Below are 21,373 nucleotides of genomic sequence, written 5' to 3'. Positions count from 1 at the left end.
TTTCTCTCTTTTTTTTTTCTTTTCAGTGGGGAGGAGTGTTAACGGATTTACAAATTTACACCAGTGTAAATGTAAAATGATTTTCTTGGTCTTCTAAAAATTAAAAAAAAATTAAAAAAAAAAAACAGGGCAAGGCACAAACAGAACACTAGTTAGCCTACTTCAAAGAGTTAGGCAATGACAGGAATAGCAAACATATTTACCTATTTACCTTGTACCAAACCCTGTTCTGAACTTATTAGATGTATTATTTCACTTAATTTTCACAATTACTCTATGAAGTAGATATTTTGTCCACATTTTGCAGATACAGAAATTTAGCAAGTTGTAGAGCCAGAATCTGAACAGGAGGCTACTAAAAGCAAACTATCTGGATGTAATTGATTTTAAAAGACTAAGCTTTCCTAATGTAATATATATTACTATATATCATGTTTTCACTTGTGGTATGAATAATAAGTGCTAATGAGCTCTAATATTTATTGAGACCTTACTGTATGTTGGATACCTGGCTAACTAACTGCTTTCTCTGTATCAGAGAAAAACCTACAAACAGCATATTTTACATGTTATTAATATTTTTATATTAAGTAACTTACCTAATGCATTCCAGTACAACTAAAAATCCCTTTCATCTAATGTCTTTTTATATTTTATAAAAAACTATTTTTCTCATATTTAGAACAGAACATCATTTACAGAATATTATGGATTATAAAGTCCAACAAATGTGAGAATTACAATATACTATACTCAGAGAAATTTTGTTTATGAGTACAATGTAACAATATCAAGTAGGTATATCATAATTTACCTAACCATTATGGTGGCATGTTTCTTATTTTGTGTAACACTATTTTTTAGTTGGAGAAGTGAGATAAAAGTTTTCAATAAGTCCAGAGACCACTGCTGCCTAAAGTACCTACAGAGTAGGAAGGAAGAAAATTTTGCCACTAGAAATTTTCATGGGGCCAAGATTACCCCAAAGATTGAGGCAGTAATCAACACTGCCAACGGGATCATTTCTTTTGGAAATCCACATTAGGAAGCATCTTCTGGAAGTCCACATTAGGAAGCAAAACTATGTTTATGTTAGATACTCTATTTTGACAGAAGGCAAACACTATTTTGAATGAAACACACTGATGAAGGTAATTTGTAGACTAAGTAATTAAATTTTTAAAATTTCATGATGACAACACTCCATAGAAAGACAAAAACATTTTTAAAGTAATGACATTGCTAGTACCCAATAAATTTTATCTACTTTAAAAATTATTATTTTAACATTGTTAGGGAAAAAACGTGTGCATGTTTCTGTATTTTTAAGTATTGATAAATTCTTTTTTTTTTTTTTTTAAAGGCTTGAAGAATACTTATCAATCTGTTAAGCCAAATTATTTCTGGGGAGGGAAAGGAGGGAGAAAGCAAAGGGAAACTTTAATATCTACACTTTCTATGGTTTCAATCTTTCTCACTACGCATGTATTCATGTATTATTTGGTATTTAAAATAACATTTTTTAAATTGGTAAAAAACAATGAAAATATTCAAAAGAAATTCAGAAAAGAACAAATACCATGTTGTAGTCTGCTAGTTGTCCTTGAAACTCTTTGATTTCAACAGCTAAAGTCTCAGCTCTGGAAACATAAAATAAAAACATTCATAAATACATAAATAGGCAGATGAACATTATGAATATTATGTATAACTACAAATTCAGTATTAAACTCCTGATACATACTATATTAAATGTTACTCATAATAAAAACATATCTTGCATACTTTAACTGTAAAATTACTCACCTCTTTTCATATGACAAATATACTGAATTCTCTTGATTGTACATTTCTATTTCTTTCTGAAGTTTATTGATTTCTGTTGTAAGTTCACTTATTTTACTTCTAAGTGAAAAGAAATAAAAAAGTCAGTAATACTTCCAATCCAGAAAACAGTCTCTCTAGTTAAACGAAACAAACTTTTCATAAATGTGTAACAATAATATAAATGATTTTGTGAAATTTCACTAAAAAAAGAAAAACAATTTAAGTGGCTTATTTGATTAAGGAGGTATATCCCAACTGATAAACTGATATAGGTTCTCTATTCATTAAAAAAGATGAAACAGTACTGGAATGGAAACCTGGGCAAACTGGTACAATCTAAGACAGAAGTAGATACCTAATTGTCACCCTTACAGCTCTTGCTACCCTCTAGGACAGGGTTTCTCAAGAGCAGCACTATTGACATTTTAGGTCTTTGAATAATACTTTGGTAGGGGGGTGGTATTCTGTGCACTGTAGGATGTTTAATAGCATCTCTGGTCTGGATGCCAGTGGCGCACCCCCCAAACCTAATTATGACAACTAAAAATGTGTCTAAAAATTGCCAAATGTTCCTTGGGGGGCAAAATCACTGCCAATTGAGAACCACTGCTCTACAGTCAACTACACAAATAGGTAAAACTATTTTTTAATACAGAAGCACAAATCCTGGAGAAGAGAGGCAATGCAATGATGAGAAATAGCTCTATCACCTTCTCTTCTTTTGATTAAAAAGTGGCTGGATATCAAAAGATGCTATTCAACTGATGGCCTCACTATCTTTCTTACTGATGTCAGCTTTGAGGACAGATGGAAAAAACCTACCCTTCTCCTATTGCCTTCTGGAGTTTGAGAATCAAAAGGATTCAGGTAATTGAACAACAAAAGAATTAAGAAGGACTAAGAAAGAAAACAGAGCTTTCAGGACACTATAGAAGGATGCATTAAATGGAATGCAAGTCAGAGAGAAAGAAGATATAGAGGATGAGCCAACAAGAAAACAAAGTGTAATGGAAAAATGGAGATAAGAAAGTAGGACACCTGAGCAGAGAAAAAGGTAGGTATAGAAAGAGAAAAGAGTTCTTAATTTAGAGCTGCATACTTAGAGATATGTAACAAAGCTTATGAATTAATTAAAATTAGGCCACATTTATAGCAACTGACCAAATACATACTTACTTAAAACTCTGTACTAAATATATTATAAATAAGCATATATATTTTATCATTAATACATATATGTATGAATAATATATTTCAGAATAACTAGTGAAAGAAGCATAAAAGATTATTATTATTAAATGAAAAACAGTGAACTTGAAATATATAGTTCACATACATTCAAATACATAAAATTTAAAACCTCAGCCTAACTGTATCACCACATTTTGTGATGACATCTATTTACAGCCAAATTAACCAAAAATGATGTTAGAATACAAAATTCTTAGGAATTAACAGACACCGAATTATCTTTTTTTTTAATCTTTATTGGAGTATAATTGCTTTACAACCTAATTATCTTAATAAGTACCATAGTTAAAACTTCATGATCATGCATAGAAAAAAAGTATTTAACGTACCGAAGAAGCCCAAGATAATAAGATTTGTCTAAAATTTGCCTCTGGGGACCTAAAAAACATTTTTTTAAGTATTAGTGTTCAGTTTGAAAATGCCACCAAAATAGCAAATCAAAAGCACAACCAGAATTACACTCAACAGTTCTCTAATAGTGCTCACAAATGCCCCAGTAAATCTGAAAATAAGGAAGAAGCACTGAAATAGAAAAGAGAACTAATATCTTAGCATCATGACATAATGGAAGCTTGAATTAAGACCACAAAGAGTGTTAGGACAGCGGACACAAAAAAACAAAAACAGTGGACTCTACAGGTCAGGTTCGCTGAATGGAAACTGGGTCTAAGGGGGTCTAGAACAGGGCTAACCAAAAGAACTTTCTGCAACAATGGAAATATTCTATAGCAGCACTGTCCAATAAAGTAGCTGCATGGGAATACTGACCACTTGAAATATGGCTGGTGCTACTGGGAAGTGAATTTTTATTTTACCTAATTTTAATTAATTTAAATTTAAATAGCCACATATAGCTATTGGCTATCATAATGGACAGTGCAGATTTAGACTACAAATTTCTCAATGTAGGCAAGATATTATGATTTTACATAATTTTTTCAGAGACTTTTTAGAAAGAAACATAATCTCACATTTCAGTAGGACTAAAAAAGTATTCCTAGGTTAAATGTCCCAAACTTTGAGAGAGGTGAAGTGCCCTGCAAGGCATGAGAGAAATGGCTAGGGAGTACTGACTGAGGTCTATGCTGAGAAGAGGGAGAGAATGTCTCACTAGAATGGGAAATGAGAAATTGGAACAGGTAAGAGCAAAAGTCACAGCAGATAGTGGTGCATGATGGTAACAATCAGAACTCTTTCGCACAAGGCTTTGAAGCAGAAAATGACTATCTTAAATGATACTGGTTCTGTTTTAAAGGAGAAATTAATACAGTAATAAAATTTGATGAATTCTTTATAGAATTGCAGTATGTTTCTACCCTTGTTTTTAAATAAGTAATATTAAACATAAACACTTCTATGAAGACATTTTTAAAGACTAAACAACCACAAAATTTTGACTCATTTTCCTTCACAGTATTGATAATTATTAAGCAAGCATTTCTAAATAATCAATTATTTTTTTTTCATCTTTTGGCCGCGCCACACAGCTTGTAGGATCTTATTCCCCAACCAGGGATTGAGGCCACGCCCCATGCATTGGAAGCATGGAGTCTTAACCACTGGACCACCAGGGAAGTCCAGTAATCAACTGGTTTTTAATATTTAGTGAGCTAAGGGTATTATAATACAAGTAAGAAAATTTAAGTCTCCTGAAAGACATGATACACTGTATTACAGAAGGTAGTATGATATCTTATAATTAACTTTGTACCAGTAGAGTATCTTCATCCCTGATAAGTCATTTGCACAAATACAGAAAATAAAAAACTCATTATAAAACAGTTCACCATGCTTTGAATTATATATATATTATAGACCAACTTTCTGAATCATAACATATAGTATTATTATTATGCCTTTCTAAACATAGAGAGGCATAATGAGAGATGTAGTATAAATCTATGTGTTAGCCTCACTTCCTTACTTAAGCATTATAATGGAATATTAATTATTACCAAAAGTAACACTTCTTGACTCACTTCTCATAAATACACAAATACCTTACCAGTGTCATTTTGGTATAGAAACCAAAAAAAAAAAAGTATTTCAGAATATTTCTATATAGTACTAGAAATCTAATTTTTATTCCTGAGCTTTTCTTTTCTTCAAATTATTTCAAATTTCTTCAAGTTATAGCAAAGTTTACCAACAAGAACCTACTGTATAGCACAAGAAACTATACTCAATATTTTGTAATAACCTATAAGGGAAAAGAATCTGAAAAGGAGTATATATATACATATATATGTATATATAACTGAATCACTGTGCTGTACACCTGAAATTAACATGATATTGTAAATCAACTATACTTCAATTTAGGAAAAGTTATAGCAAACTTCTATGTTCATAAAAATGAAGATTAAAATAGCTAATATATGTACATAACTCCCTAGTTCACAATGAATTTTCACATTCATTCTTTTATTTAACCCTTACAATTTTGTGAATCAAGGAATAAGAATTGAGTAAAATAGCCTCTTTCAATCTATAATTCTGATTTAGTAATATGATACTGTAATACTTGTACAAAATATACTCATCTTCTTAAAATAGATACCTTTCATCCCAGTTTTCATTCCACTCAAACCTTGTTGTGTCACAGGACGATCAGCAACTTTGATTTGAGAGGACAGAACTCCTACTGTCCCTATGGGACCACCACGAGAGCCCAGTCTTGCTGTTCCAGGTGGCATCTAAATGACAAACAAGATTCAGTTTTAATAAACAAGAAAAAGACTGTGCCTCTAATATTGTTAAGACTGCAAAGAGAATATTAAAAAAAACTAAGATTCTATATAATTTGTAAAATTTTCCTTACATTTTTAAATGCCTGAAATATTAAATAAAATTAACATCTAAAATTCTATGATAATTAAATAATACATTTCTTTAAAATTTAAAATTCTATGTGTAGATGTATTTATAGTACTCCCAAACTGGAAAGGAGCAAAATGTCCACCTATTTGTTCTTATTTAACCATAGGAAATGGTTATAATTCCATTTTTGTAAAATAAAGTCTGGAGGATTACATTAAAAAATAGTAACAAAGTTTATCCTTATATAATGATATAATAGTTCATTTTTATTTTATGTTTTATATAATTTCATATTTTCAACATTATTACAGTAAGTATATATTACCACTAAAATCAGAAAAAAATAAAGAAATTTTCATCTTGAGAAAAAAAGATATAATTACATCACAAGATAGCCATATAAGTATTAAAGAGTTTCCAACGTTCAGCAAGCATTCATATTATTACTCTACATGATTCTCTACTTCAGGTCTGCAGAATCTAATGTAATATTATACACCCTGAGGAAAGGTCAAAAGACTCCCTTCTTGTCAGTTCATATAGTATGTACAGGCATGGAAAGGTATAAAGGACAGCCTGAAACTGTTCCAAGATATCCTTCTTTTGTTTATCTTCCTTTCCCTCTTTTCTTTTTTCTCACTCTCTGCCAAAGAATAAAGTAGTAGATTTAAATATGTAGCAGAAATTTTAGATAGAGGTTAGATACAACCATTCTGGTTGTTTTGATTGTTTTTAATTCTTTTAGCTGGTAGCCTCAAATTCTATCAGCTAACATAGTTCTCAAGTGACTCTGAGAAGTACTTGGTAATTAATTTGAGTATGGGGGCCAGGAACAGTAACACATTCCAAAGAATACATTGTATACAGGAATACTGTCAACTACAAATTCAAATGAAATGAGTTCAGGATTATCCTGAGTGATCTTTGGGAAAGAATGCTAAATCTCTCCGTGGATAAACCTTCTGAATAATTTCCTCTTTGGCTCTATGCAAGCATAATTATGACAGCTACTCAAATAACTATATCACTTTTTAAAAGAATTTACCAGATGAAAGTATAGAGAAGAAAGCATAAATTAAAACTGCACACATTAAAAAGAATGGAGTAGATATTCATGTATTCACAAAGAAATATATTTACAATACATTATTGAAAGAAAAGGACAAGATAAATAAGAATGTATACATATAGCACTGTCCTCATTTTGGAAAATACTAAAACCATACAATTATATATGGATGTGTGTTAGTGTAAATGGATAGTAAAAGGTCTAGAAGGATACACATCACACCTTAGACAATGGTTATACCTGGGGTAGAAGGAGGGAACTCTGACACTTTTCCTTTGCATGTTTTACAACAAGCATTACTATTTTAGTAATTGCAAAAATTAGTTAAAGCACCTGGCAAACAGTAGGTGGCCAATATATTTCAGATTCCTTTTATAAATATTTAACAAGCATAAATTCTTACTATTAGAATAATAGAAAAAGATACCCTAGCTCAGTACCATATATATGAAGACTTTAGAAAAATCATTTCAGTGTAAGTTGATGATGATGTTGATAATATTACCTAAAACTCTAGAAAAATCTTAAAACTTTAAGAAAACCTAACTTTAACAAAATTATTCCCTCCAAAAATTGCTACTCTTCTTATGAATTAAACACAGGACCCAACATTATCTCTAGTTTGCAATTAGTCTACCGTCCGAGCTTGAGTACCTCACACGCACTTTATGAGATAGGCAAAACCATCTCTTGTGAGCATCAGAGAAATAACTATGAATATTTTGGTGTATTCATTTCTTTCTATGTAAATATAAATATATATATATATCTTTATGTTAAACTGACACCACACTGCTTTTTTCACTTAATACTGTACTATAAAGATATATTATTTCCTGAAATATTTTTTGAAAATAATTTTTAAAGGCTACTTAATAGCCGATTATAGGGATAGACATATCATAATTTATTTAAGATTAACCTGTTGTAAGGCCATTTAGGCTGTTTTCAAATTTTCACTATTATAATTATAATGAAAATGTAATAAATATCCTTACAGGATATTATTCTGCTTAGAATTATCAGCTTATAAAGTTTACCAATTCTTTCTAATGTGGTGTGTTTCTCTTACTGATTCACTGATTTATGACATTCTCTATCTTACATTAAGCTCTTAACATTTACTAGAGTTTGTTTCCAGGCTGCTGTAGCAACCAGAACACTGTTTTACTTATTACTTATATTTTTATATTAGAGTATTGTACTTTTTCTTATTTTTGCCTTTGTACCATTCTAGGTGAATGTTAGAATAGTTTTACAATGATATGCCTTCCCCTACCCCAAGAGAAATCTCAAGGAATTTTGATTGGACATAGGATTTATAGCTTTAATACAGAAAGAGCTTTTACAAATGAGTAAACTTTCCTTTCTCATTTTAAGAGTCTGAACTCTATGTATGACATATATGTTGCAAATACGTTTTTTTTAAAACCAGTTTGTCATTTTTCTTTTAACCTTTTTATGATGTTTTCAATTTTTGTAAATTCAAATATATAAATATAAAAATACTTTCCTTTTCAGTACTTGATGTTTCCTGTTTTTTTTACAAAGGCCTAGCCTACGTCAAGTTTATACAAAATACTTACCTATATTTTCCTCTAATACATTTATGGTTTCATTTTTTAAATATAAAATTTCTAAAATATCTAGAATTGTGTGAGGGAGGGATTTGGTTTTTTAAAACAAATGGTTTACCAGTTATTTGAGTGCACTACTGAATACTCCATGTTTTTCCAACTAATCTGAAATGCCACCTTAATCATTAATTAAATTCTTACATGCCTGATTCCATTTCTGGTCTTTTCCATTTCACTTGGTTTTGGCACCAATACACTATACCACTTAAATTATTGTAGCTTTAAAATAAATTTGAACATCAGCATGAGCAGGCCTCTTTCTCTTAACGGTGTCTTTCAAACATTCTCCCACATTTATACTTCTAGATGTTTTCCAAAAAACATACTTATATAATAGTATGTTTTCTTTATAGAATAAAGAAAAACAAAAAAGAATCTCTTATTATAGACAAGCTTTCCAAATTCTACCAGGATATACGCATAATAATTCAATAATTTGTTTTAAACTTACTCCAGTTGCCATTCGAATATTTCCTGAAGGGGGTCGTATTCCAGAAGGAGGTCTTCCTGTCAATCCAATCCCACCTCGAGAAACAGGGCGAGCTGCTGAAGGTTTGTGATTACTGGCCATTGCTTGCTCACTTTAACCACTGTTTGGAAACAAGGAATAGATCTCCCTTGGTATCTTCTGTAGCAAGATAGTAATGACCTGCATACCCTTCCTTCAAATATTTAATCCATGATGACTTTTCTTGCAAATTGCCATTCCAGGTATCACTATGTACAAGGTTGAGCTTGCTTTAATTCTGTTCAGATTTGACATTAATGTTCGATTTAGAACCATGAAATCATTTATTACAACATGCCCTCCTCATTTCCCTGTTATCTTATCAAAATGCAAGCCCCTCTAGATATCTTTCTCTCTTGGACTCTCATCCCATACTCTAGTAAGCTTTCTCTCTCCCGGCAAAACCAGTATCTTTCTTCTCTGCTGATATTTTCTCTGTGATTTCTGGTCTATAATAAACTCCTTTATATTCTCAATCCTATTATAAATAGTTCCTTTTACACTTTGCCTTAACAGGTTCCCGTCTTCTCCTGAAAATGCTTTTGGTAGTGAAGGCTGTTTTAGCTTCCTGTCCCACAATTCCAAAGCAAAGGAGTACACCGCACTCTCCTTGCTCTACAATGTCACTGTCAAAACATTATTCTTCCAAGTTTTTAAAAAAATAAACAGGATTCTCTTCCCTTGAGGACCAAATAATGCAACTATATTGCCTTGGATCTTTCTTGGTTGCTTCTATCTAGGGACCTCCTAATCTCTCCCCCATGTTTACTAAAGTCTTTTGTTCACAGTCCTCTATTCCAGTACCACCAACATCCTGGATGACTTCCACATGGATACTGGATTCAATATGTAACATTCTAGCTTCACAGTTCCCTGACCTAAATTCAGTAATCATTTCAACTCTATTTTAGTCATTCATAGCCATGGCCAGAGCTGGAGCTTGTCATCATCTGGAATTGCTTCATCTCAAATATCTTAATTGAAATACTTTATTCTCTGGCCTTAATTTCCTCTCCTTCTACCTTTTTCTCACCTTTATTCTCACTACACCTCCCCTTAAACTATTTCCTTTATTCACTCATTCTCTCCCAGTTTACCAGCCCCCTCCTTTACTCATCAGAATATATTATTATTTAAGGTTTTGGCTAATAATTTAAAATAGCACTTTAAAATTATGGGTCACAACCTATTAGTAGCTTATGAAAACAATTTAGCAGGTTATGACCAATATGCTTTAAATATGAAATAAAATAGAAAATACAAGAGAGTTCACTGCACATAGGAAGAGTACTGTTTCATTAAATTTTTTTTCAGTTATATTTATATAAATTTACACATATGTGTATACTGGTCTATAATGTAAAATATATGTCCTATTATAGGTCATGTTCAAAAGAGTTTTAAAGATACTGAACTAGAGAGAGAATATGGAGAAAAAGAGTGCCCAAGACTCTGGCCTGAGGAATGTCAATACCTAGAGATTGCACAGAAGAGGAGAAACTAGTATAAGAGACTGAAAACGAAGACTCAGAAAGCAAACAAAAAACCAGGAGTGTGTGTCAGAGATGCCAAGAAAAGGCAGGAATGGTCAATGCCATTTTCTGCTGGGAATTCAAGTAAGATGAATACTGAAATGTCCATTGGAATCCCCATCCAAGAAACCATTAGTGACCTTGAGGAGGTCAGTTTCAAGGACTCCTTTCCTTCTCAATATTAAATTACTGTCTCATGAGCACCATCAACAAATTTGCATCCTCAAACTCTTCTTCAACCCTTCTGGCAAAATCAGAAACCATTCTCTACATTCAACCTGGACTGCTGAACACGGTTGATGGAAATCCAAGACTGTACAGACTGGAGAACTGCAAAGCCATAGTAACCAAATTTAGATGGACCCTCATCTCAGAAATTATTTTATTTATCCTTTATAAGTTACTCTGTCCTTGATGATTCCAATTCTTAACCACTTTTCCAATTAAGTCTGTTCCTGCCACTCTCAGCAGATGACTCAATTTCATAATTGAGAAAATTAAGACATGAAATCTATCACATTTGGAGCACATAAACGTACCTATATCCACCCTGACCTACAATCTCAATAGCCATCCTTTCTCTCATTCAAGATCAGTCTCTATTCTGATTTATCCTCTTGATCCCATACCTCTGGGACATTAGCTTCCCTCTCCTTGCCAACCTCCTTCTCCCTCACCCCTGCCCCAATCTCCTTTGGGGCATTATCCAGCTCTTATTATGTCTTTAAACTTTCTTGTTTCTTTCAGTCTGTTATCATGTTCCATTCTTTCCTAACCTTAAAAACTAATTTCTTGATCCTGAAACCACCTTTAATACAGTCTTATATGTCCTTTTTCTACACAGGCAAACTCTAAAAAATAGCTTATATCCATTATTCTCTACTTTTTCCACTTCCTCTATCTCCTGGATTCCTACTATTCCATTCAAATGGTTCCTGCCAATGCAGATAGGAATGTAAATGTCATCTCTTTGTTACTGGTGTCCACTCCTACATGAAACCATCTCCGTGACACTCCCCTCTTCTGTTTCTCCTTTTTCAGTCTCCATCTTATTCTACCTGCCTTTATTAGTAGCATTTCTCAAGATATCATCCACAGTCTATTTTTCTTTTTCCTCTTTAAGCTCTCATTGTGCCACCTCTTCTACACTCAGGGTTTTAACAATTAATAAGCTAATGACTCATAACACCATATCTCCAGTCCTGACTTCTCACACTCCAAGGTGTTTATATCCAAATAATTACTTGACATTTCCACTTCAATATATCATCAGGATTTCAAAATAAATATATCTAAATGTAAACTCATTGTCATCTCCCCCAGATTTGCTCTTCCTCTTGGTACCAACTCCTAGCCACACAAGCCAGAAACGTAGTCCTTGATTTCTCCCTCTTCCTCATTTCCCATAGCTAATGAAATAATACTACTGATTTTATGCCTAAATGTTTAAAATCTAACTTCCTCTCCATTCCTATAGTACTGTTCGTGGTCTCATGGACTCAAGTGGATTATTATATTGGCCTCCTGAGTGGTCCCCTTGCATAACACACATCTTGCCTGTTATCCTCCCTAGGAATCATTCAACGACCAGACCATAACCACCCTCACCTTCTTCAATTTGAATTTACAGGGCTGACCTAAATGCTACGATGGATCCATACACATCTCTATCCCAGGACCTATCACACCAATTGAAATAATCTTCTTAAGTATTTCTCTACCTTGAAGGCAAGAGCTGGGTCTTATTTATCTTTATACCCCCAGCATATATCTCAGTGCCAGGCAAAAACTTTCTGTTCTTTTGTACCGTCTGAATTTCCTCCCACATGAAGGCATTGCCAGTTACAAAAATTTACTAAATTATTAAAAAGGAAACAAATCATTTCTCGAACTAAAATGGGTTCTCAGTTTCTATAGCCCATGCCCAGTATTTCTTCCCTGGCTTTCCTTACCATCATTCATGATCAGTCCTTGGATTACTTCTCGTCTCTACATAATATTTCATCCTTTTCTTATAACTTGAACTAGGATGATTACTCATAAATCAGTATCTCCTGTTCTGTCCTTTAAACTGGGCACCAATTCTAAGTGTTCAACTGTTTATTGGGAATTTCTAGTCAGATATCCCATTATCACTTTATATTTAATATGTTCACGCCAAACTTACAACCTTCCCATTCCAACTAGCTCCGTGATTCTATTTTCTTGCCGTTTTGAACTCTTCGGACAAAGTAGTAGAATTACTACTATTATTATTTCAAATAGAAAAGTGAGTTTCATGAAACAACTTTTTGAAAGGCAGACAAGGTCTGTGGTCAAAACGGTTTCTCCCAGAGAAAGCTAATACAATAAACCTGTTTCCAGCAGAATTAGTCAGTGTTAATCCAGCTTTCCTGAGGAACTTTAAGAAAATGTACGATATATAGACTTTCCACCTCATTTTCTTTGCCACTGCTTTACTATCGTGGAAAAAGTTTAGTTAGCATTAGATCAGTTCCACCGGGTAAAATAAAAGGCAGGGGCACTAATAATAAATATGCCACTACCTCCGGGGTTAGTCCTTCAAATGTTCACACAATCGCTGGGGTTATTCACACAACCAGAGAAGTTCCAGAAAGTTTAGGGATGCTAACAGAGCTCCGTCAGTTACCAGCCATATTATCTCCCCTCTGGACGTGTTTCCTCATCTGCAGTGTGGCAGCGAGCTCCAGCTTGCACAGCCGTTGTGACGATTCCAGATACTTTACATGAAACATCTGGCTCTTAATTATTACAATCATTATCCTCCCCGAATCAACCATTTTAACATATATGAAGAAGTGGAAAGTTGCTAAGTCCCTTCCGCTCTGACCAACAGACAGAAATCTATTATTACTTCGAGTAAAATCGCTCACCCCACAGTGAACTCTCTCTTTGAGGCGCTTGGATCGTTCCCTCTGGTCTCGCCTTGGCAGGTCTCCTCAGGGGACTGTTTGAGGTCTCTCCTCACGCTCTGCCGGACTAGAAATGGGACTTCCTTGGCGGAGGAGAACACCTAAGAGCTGGATTTATTTTGTTTGAAACGCATCAGCATCTCCAAGGCGAAGATAATCGGCAAGGGAGGCAAAGAGGGAGAGTTTGGACCCGGGATTTCTCACCTCCGCCGGCGCTGAAGGCGTGGAAGGAAGGAGGTCGCTCCGCGGCGGGGCGCGGAAGGAGCGAAGTCGCACGACTCAAGGGCACTCGCACTTCTTTCCGAGCCCTCCACCACCGCGTAGCCCTCCAGTCGGGCCCGCGAACCCGTTAGCTCACCCGAGATGCCCCGCTCACCTGCGCGCAGCTTTCCTGGGCCCTGAAGGCCTAACCCCTAGTGGCCGCGTGCCTTCGCGTCTCCCGGCAACGGGGGCTGGTCTTGGTGAGGCCCCCTCCTCCTGATTGGCCAATCCTCGGCCTTCGCTCAGTGAAGCGAGAGTGAAATTATCTCGCGAGGTTTAAGGACTAACTTTTGTTACCTTGATACCTCTGGAAGACAGGGGAAACGGCGAGTTGGCTAGGGAAGAATATTTTATTTAAAAACCTTGGTTTTCTTTGTAATCAGAGTAACCTCTCTTGATTGTGTGCATGACCTGAACTCACTCCAGCGAGTTTTATCATATCGCTGTGTAACATCATTTGTAATACATCAGACTTTTTAATAAGAATTATTTGAAGTTATTCCGTGGTAGGCAGCATTCATTGTACAGTCTTTGTTTCTCATAAGTAGTAGTTTCCTTCCTGTTAGAAGGAAGGAACACAACATACACGATACAGCATTAAGTATTGATGCGATTCTGGTACCATATGTTTCATTTCATTGAAAGCTTTATACCTTTAGGCTTCCTTTCAGAGTTATTTAGTGAGGAGGGCTGAATTAAAAGCAAAGTGGTCTTAAAATAATTATTTTAAAATCAAATGTTTTTTAAACATGGTTTTTAAAAAAATGAGAATTATGTCGTCTCAAATCCTACTTCTCTAATAAAAGTAACTTGCAGTTTGTTTTTTTTTTTTTCCAGTCTTCCTATAGACAGCTTAAATATGATGGGAGTTCAAAAAAAAAAAAAATGTGATGGGAGCTCTAAACATACATACATATTGGACTTTTAACATTTTCACATTATTCCCATCTTGCATACATTTTTTATGCCCAGATTTATTCTCTTGTATGCCTGCCTTCAAGTAGGTTAAAATCAGTGCAATACAAAATGAAATAATGTCATGTGACTGAGTTCTCAAAGTTTGTAAAACATTTTCATGTAATTATTCCATTTGAGACCAACATATTTGTAGTGTTCATTTGTTATCCTTATGGTCGCTGTAGTGAAGGGTGGTAGAATTTGCCATCCCAAAATATGCCACTTTGGTATTATAAGGATTATTTGGAGGGGAAGGCAATTGAAAAGCAGGTACAGGAAAAGTTCTCTACTATTCTGCTATTTGCTTAAAAGCAGAATATAAATTTTCAAAGTGCCCCTCCTTGCTTCTTAACCAGGAAGGAAAAAGTTAATCATTGGAGACAACTTTAGACCTTTACCATCCTGGAGACTGCACCAGAAGAATCTACATAAAAACTTTAGTAATTAACCTTTAACTACTGTTAGTTTCCCATATAGTCGGCTTCCCATAATTTGCTGCCTCTAAAGATTTAAAAGTTCTTTTCTTCTATCGCTTGTGTAAAAACTTATTGTTCCTTTGTTAAGATGCTATATAAGCCCAAGCTCTCGTCACCTCTGAGTTATTCATCTCTGAATTTCTCCCTTGTATATATGAGATACACGTTAAAACACCTGTTTTTCTCTTGTTACTCTGTCTTTTGCTACAGAGCCCCAGCAGAAAACTTTTCTGCTAGAAGAGTAGAAAGAAAAAAAGATATATCCTCTCCTACAACCTCTGTCCAACTATTCCGTATGTTGTCTCACAAAGAAGCTACTGACATTTCTCCCTTAGTGTTTTCAGACGTTAAGTTAGAACCAGCATTTGCCATTTGTATAGAGATGTGACAGTCTGAAAGAAAATTTTAAATCTTTGAGTTAACACGTAAAATAAAACTTTTTTTTAAGCACCAAAAACCCGGTTTAGTATTCACAGAATTCAAGGAAAGTGATTTGTTTCTAACTTGGCCCCAAGCTCTCTCGTTTTAATTTAAAAAAGTTTAGATTGAAAAAAAAAAAAAATCTCGGGAAACTACGCAGAGAAGGTTTGGGGAAATCTGCGGCGTAAGCCTGCCCCCAACACTACACGCGACGCAAACGCACTCAGCCAGAAAACAGCTCTCAGCACAGCGGACCAAGATTTAAAATACCCGAATTGGCGCGCCTACGACTCACGCCCCGCTGGCGCGTGGCGTTGTGGGATTTGTAGTCCAGCCCACATCCGGTATGACAATAAAAAGCTCAGCCGGGGCTCGGCGAGGACGCGGGCTCGGCAAGGAGTGGGATTCGGGCGCCCACTCCGAGGGGCCGGACGGTGGTATCTCTTTCTCCGCTGGTGGTCCAGCGCGCATGAGGGAATCGAGCCTCGGCTCCTCAACGGCCTCAGCAGTCGGGACGCACACACTCTGCGTCATGGCGGGCTAAGGCCGATGATGAATTCCGGTGTGCATGTCAGGGTTGCTGTGTCACTCGGCCCGCTGGGCGCGCCCCTTCCCGGCCGCCCTTCCGCACCGGCCTTCGGGCTCTTCCGGTCCCGACGCCTCTAACCTTCAGGCCCTCTCTCGCTGCACGCCCGGCCTCCCCGGCGGACTGATCTCGCGCGGTGCCGGGGCACCGGGTGCCGGACCTACCAGGGCCATGGCGAGCGGCGCCGCCAGGTACCGGCTGAGCTGCTCGCTTCCGGGCCACGAGTTGGACGTGCGGGGCCTGGTATGCTGCCTCTATCCACCGGGGGCTTTTGTGTCCGTGTCCCGAGACCGCACCACCCGCCTCTGGGTCCCAGATAGGTAAGCGCTACGAGTCCCGCTGTTACCGGCTGTGCTGCAAGCTTCCTTCGGCGTCTGGGAAGAGAGTGACCCTTCCCTGCTCTATCCTGCTCTCTTCTTCTCTTCCCGGCCTTTCCGACGGTCCACGCTCCCTCCCAGTTCTTAGAGCACTCACTGGCAGTCTGGGCACGCAGTGTAAGAAACTAGTGAGGTTTACGTGGAAAGAACACCGGGTTGGGGGAACAGAGACCTACTTTCTTGTCCTAACTTGACCACTAAACGACTGAGTGACCTTGGACGAACTTCTTATTTTTTGTGGCTTCAGTTTGTGGACGATGATTTCCTGTGTTTGTTTTCGATTTGAAAAACTTTTGACGCCAGATGCACCCTCCTTAATGAGGCCATGTGGAAGCATCTGGCATGTGTAATTAAGTAAGTCCTCTTCTTTTCCTGGAATTTGTTCTGTAGTCTTCTCTCAAATTTGAGAATTAAGGTTCTCAAAAATTGCATTGCAAAAAGTTGCCTTGGCTCCTCTCCACGTTGTCCAACTCAGACTGTCTTAGTCTGGGGTATGTGATGGACTTGGGCAGAGGGGATGAAACCCCTCAAATGTTTTCTGGATGTGGGGGAGTGGTTTTCTTGAGGAGAGAAAGCCCATTGCCCTCAGAAGATTTTCAGAGAGATTAATCAAAAAAATATTAGGAAACAGAAGGTTAAGCTCCAGTCCAAATCAAGTTCAATGGTTTAGCCCTGATTTAGTTGTTGTAACAGGAAATTTAAGACCTGGAAGACAGATTTCAGTTCAGATAGGGAAAAATTGAGGTAAGTTACTTCAGGTAGTAACTCTCCCATCAGAGGTTTCACTCATTGAAACCATACATTTTCATCCATAAATTCAGATGATAACTGTTTATTGAGTGGCTCCTATTTGTTTGTGATCCTGAAGAAGAATAAAAGGACAGACAAGTTTCCTGTGTTTATAGATCTTGCCTACAGTCTGGGAGGGAAGATGGATGAAAAAACAACCAAATAAATAATTACACATTGGCATGTGTACTATGAAGAAAACAAATACAGATGTAAGATACAGAATTGAGTGGAGAGCGATGTTAAAGAAAGAAGCCTCTCTGAGGAAGGTGTTTCTGGTATTTGTTTTTTTTCTTAAATGATACTGAGCTTGAGCTGGTCAAGGGAGTGAGGAACCAGAAGGGTTGAATTGGAAGAGCACTGTAGACAGTAGGAGGTGCAAACACAGTGGCCCTGGATTGAGAAGGAGGAAATTCCCAGTGTGCAGGAGGGAATGAACGGTGAGGTGAGGGCAGGTCTTAGAGGCTGGCGGGAGCCAGATCATGCCCTGTGAAGAGGGCTGAGGAAAGAAGTTAGTAGGTGGAAGCCTTCGGAGTTTCAAGCAGAGGACAACATGATTTGATTTACCTGTGGAGAAGTTTCTGCTAGCTTCAGGTGGAGAATGAATCGCAAAGGGATAAATGTGGAAGGAGACCCATTTAGAGGCTTTTGCAGTAGTGCAGCCAAAATACGACAGACTAAACTAGGGATATTGTAGAGGAAACTCCTATATTGAATTAGATAAGGTCTTCTCTAATGCTTAAGATTCTGTGATATTCCAAACCACTTGGTAACACTGATACGTAACTTCTGTGTATTTGAGTACAAATTACTGATTAAGCTTGTACATTTAAAATTTTGTTCAGTAGAAGCACATGCCCAGTAGGATATGAACATTGCAGTAAAGAGTAGCTAAAGGATGCTTGTTGTAATAGTTGAATTCTGTTGAACAGCTAAATCCTCAAACTTTTACGTTGTAGGACTGTGTTAGGTTGACAGGAGCTTAAATCACTGGATCACAGGAACTTGACAAACTTTGAGCTGCAATGACCCTCTCTTTGAAAACTGGTTCTTTTCACTTAGTTCATGTTGTCTTTCGGTTTTGTTTTTTAGAATTCATGTGGTATTCAATTAACACTGATTGAGAGCCTGCATTGTAGCAGGCACACGGCTCCATAGTGAGTGATTGGTGAGATAAGGTTGTTTTCCTCTCATTTCCAAGTGCTGTGGTAGAGCATCTCATAGTCACTCTTAGGCATCCTAACTAGTGTCTCAGCTGTACCTTTAGTGTGATAAAAAGTGTCCTCAATGCTGACATCCCGACAATTTCTATTTATTTCATGGTATATTAATAAAATTAATGAAGTGCAGTAAAATGTTTGGAGCCAAGTAGTAAACATTTTTATTTTCTCATGTACATTGTTGATAGGGCTCTGGATTGGGGTGGATAATGTAGGGATGGACTGATAATGATGGGGGGATTTAATTTAGTTTCAAGGAGGCAAAATAGTTCTATTCTAGGGTGGACTAAACCAGATATTTCATCTTTCACAAGAGCCCACTGAAAACCGAGGAAGCCTCCGGGTCTTCTGAAGGCGCTTCAGAATGGAGATGCCATTTTTTGGTTGTACATTGAACTGAACCAGTCAACATGCCATTGTTGCAGACTGCTTCAAGCCTCTAGGAGCCCACCTCACAGTAAACTGGATTTCCCAAGTCTGTCACCAACGATTGCTTTGCCTTTTGAAAACTACCCGTATTTGAAAGATGCCAACTTCAGATTCAACATCGTGTTAATTTTCCCTGACCATGCCAAGGCTGGAGTGACTTCTCCCTCATGTAAACACTCAGCACCTTGGGTCCTTAGTCAAGTAGTTCTGCAGAGTTTAAGAAATTAGAGCCATTCCCTTCCTACCCTCCAACCCACTATTCCCTTTTCTTGGAGGCAAAATTTTCATCTCTTTTAATGGCTTATTTTTGAATTTTGCTTCCGTATCTGTATATAAAGTGCTATACTGCTATTTCTTTTCATTTAAAATTTCTTTTAGTTTTCTGTTTTAGCATTTTCTGTTAGTTCTTATTATGGAATATGAAAATTTAGCTCTCATTTCTACCCTCTACCAACCCCCATCACATATGCATCCTTTCTATGTCCTGATCCTTATAACATAGTTTAATTTAATGTAGACTAAATCAGTGTTTTGTGACTGTACAGAGTCTATCTACACCTGAGCTGTGGAATAAACTATGATAACTTTTCCTCAACAATTTTATGATCTCCCTATAGCTAATAATTGTCTTATTTTTGGTTTTCATTTGCTTAACTTTCTATGTATTTATCACTAATTCAACTTCATATTGTTTGCTAGTTGTCTAACTCTCCTCTCAAGACCTCTAGACACATTGGATATATAACAGTTTCATTTTCCTGATGATGAAAACTTTCTGACCTGGTCTGTCTGCCTCTGGTGCACAGCTAATCCTGGGATCTCCCTTCACTGTCTTCTCGAGAATCCCTTTTTGGACCTCTTGTGTTAGATTTCTATTATCAATATCCTTTAACTTTCTTGGTTTTCTTCCTTGACACCTTATTGGAGCACATCCTCCAGGAGCTTCCTGAAATACAGTGCAGTGATAATAAATGTATTAAGACCTTGCAATTGGAACATGATTTTAGCCTGCCTAGCTACTTGAATAATAATTTAAATGTTTGTAGCATTGTAGTTTCCTAATTTTCTTCAGAATTTTGAAGCCATTGCTCCACTGTATTCACTGTGTTACAGTTGAGAAGTCTGAAGCCATTCTTATTCTTGACCTATTATTTTTTTTCTCTCTGGGAGGTGGTCTATATTCATTCATTTTTCACATTCATTAAGTGTGGTCCTTTTTAATGTCCATAAGTCATGTCCATAAGTTCTGGGACGTTTTCTTAAATTCTTTGGTTTCGTCTTATTTTCTCTGTCCTCTTTTCTGGAACTTTTTATTCATATATTGAATTTGTTTCTAAATTGCTTTTTAATTTCTCTCTATAAATTTCTTTCTTTCTCTCTCTACTATACTTCCTCAGAAGTTGCCTTAACTTTTTGTGAAATTATGTTTTTGTTTCATGGTTGCAGTATCTTATATCTAAGGATGGCAATGCTGAGTTTTTTAAAGTTATTTTCTCCTTAGTGGTCTGTTTCCTCCAAATTGGTTATTTCCCCTCCCTGTTTGTTTTGGTCACTATTTTACCCCAAATGTCTGGTAATTCTTATTCTGTGCTTTCCATTAAGGGTGGAGAACTAAAAAACTCCTGGAAAGATCTGTGTATCGGTGGAGCTTCATGGCTATGAGCTTCACTGTAGGGTTATCTGGCTGGACTGTTTCATAGGGCTGATCTCCTGCCTAGAGGATGATTGCCTGGCTTCTAGGTTTTGTCTTTGGTGGTCTTGGCCTCCATGGTGAATGTACATGTTTCTCATACCCCAAGGCTCAACTGTGCCTTGTGTCTACCCCCAGCCAAAGACTTTCACCTTTTCTAAAGAAAAAACTTCAGACTTTTGCTGGGTACAGGAGGGGCAGTTGTCTGGCTGGAGCGTCTGTCTTTTTTTTTTTTTTTTTTTTTCCTTGATGCTTAAAGCATTTTTTCACTGATTCGAGAAGTACTTAATGATTACCATGTACAACATTGTGCTACAAACTTGGGAAGAACCAGGTCTGGATTCTGCCATTAAGAGCTTCACAGATCACTACGGTAGATACACACAAGCATCCATCTGTACTGGGGAGTGCTAAGGGACACATTTAGGTAGATTTAGTGGTTTATATAATATAGATTTTTAAACATGTCCTATCTTTTACATTTCTTTGGGCTTATTGATAAAATGGTTTCTAGGGCTTCCCTGGTGGCGCAGTGGTTAAGAATCCGCCTGCCAATGCAAGGGACACGGGTTCGAGCCCTGGTCCGGGAAG

At 36.5% G+C, this 21,373-nt stretch overlaps 2 protein-coding genes across 5 annotated transcripts in view; one reads left to right on the top strand and one right to left on the bottom strand.

Annotated features, from left to right (window-relative positions):
• The window catches only part of IFT74 (intraflagellar transport 74), an 80,965-nt gene extending 64,902 nt beyond the window's left edge, over positions 1-16,063 (bottom strand). Inside the window, exons 1-8 of one of the 4 annotated variants that reach the window (XM_061200472.1) lie at positions 15,962-16,063; positions 13,782-14,145; positions 13,539-13,685; positions 9,056-9,194; positions 5,639-5,774; positions 3,408-3,456; positions 1,807-1,905; positions 1,580-1,640 (exon numbers count right to left, since the gene is read on the bottom strand). In XM_061200472.1, coding sequence (XP_061056455.1) covers positions 1,580-1,640; positions 1,807-1,905; positions 3,408-3,456; positions 5,639-5,774; positions 9,056-9,175 — 465 coding nt within the window. In that variant the 5' untranslated portion in view covers positions 9,176-9,194; positions 13,539-13,685; positions 13,782-14,145; positions 15,962-16,063. Of the gene's footprint in view, positions 1-1,579; positions 1,641-1,806; positions 1,906-3,407; positions 3,457-5,638; positions 5,775-9,055; positions 9,195-13,538; positions 14,146-15,961 lie in introns of those variants that run through there. The other 3 variants (XM_061200475.1, XM_061200476.1, XM_061200473.1) reach the window with 3 other exon arrangements.
• PLAA (phospholipase A2 activating protein) overlaps positions 16,050-21,373 on the top strand; it is a 36,405-nt gene continuing 31,081 nt past the window's right edge. Inside the window, exon 1 of the mRNA XM_061200471.1 lies at positions 16,050-16,597. Within this exon, the coding sequence (XP_061056454.1) occupies positions 16,260-16,597 (338 nt within the window). The 5' untranslated portion in view covers positions 16,050-16,259. The remainder of the gene's footprint in view (positions 16,598-21,373) is intronic.

The sequence above is a fragment of the Eubalaena glacialis genome, chromosome 9 (genome assembly GCF_028564815.1).
Source record: "Eubalaena glacialis isolate mEubGla1 chromosome 9, mEubGla1.1.hap2.+ XY, whole genome shotgun sequence".
Taxonomy (NCBI): domain Eukaryota; kingdom Metazoa; phylum Chordata; class Mammalia; order Artiodactyla; family Balaenidae; genus Eubalaena; species Eubalaena glacialis.
The sequence above is the reverse complement of the archived record's forward strand: the minus strand, read 5'-3'. Positions and strand labels throughout refer to the sequence as shown.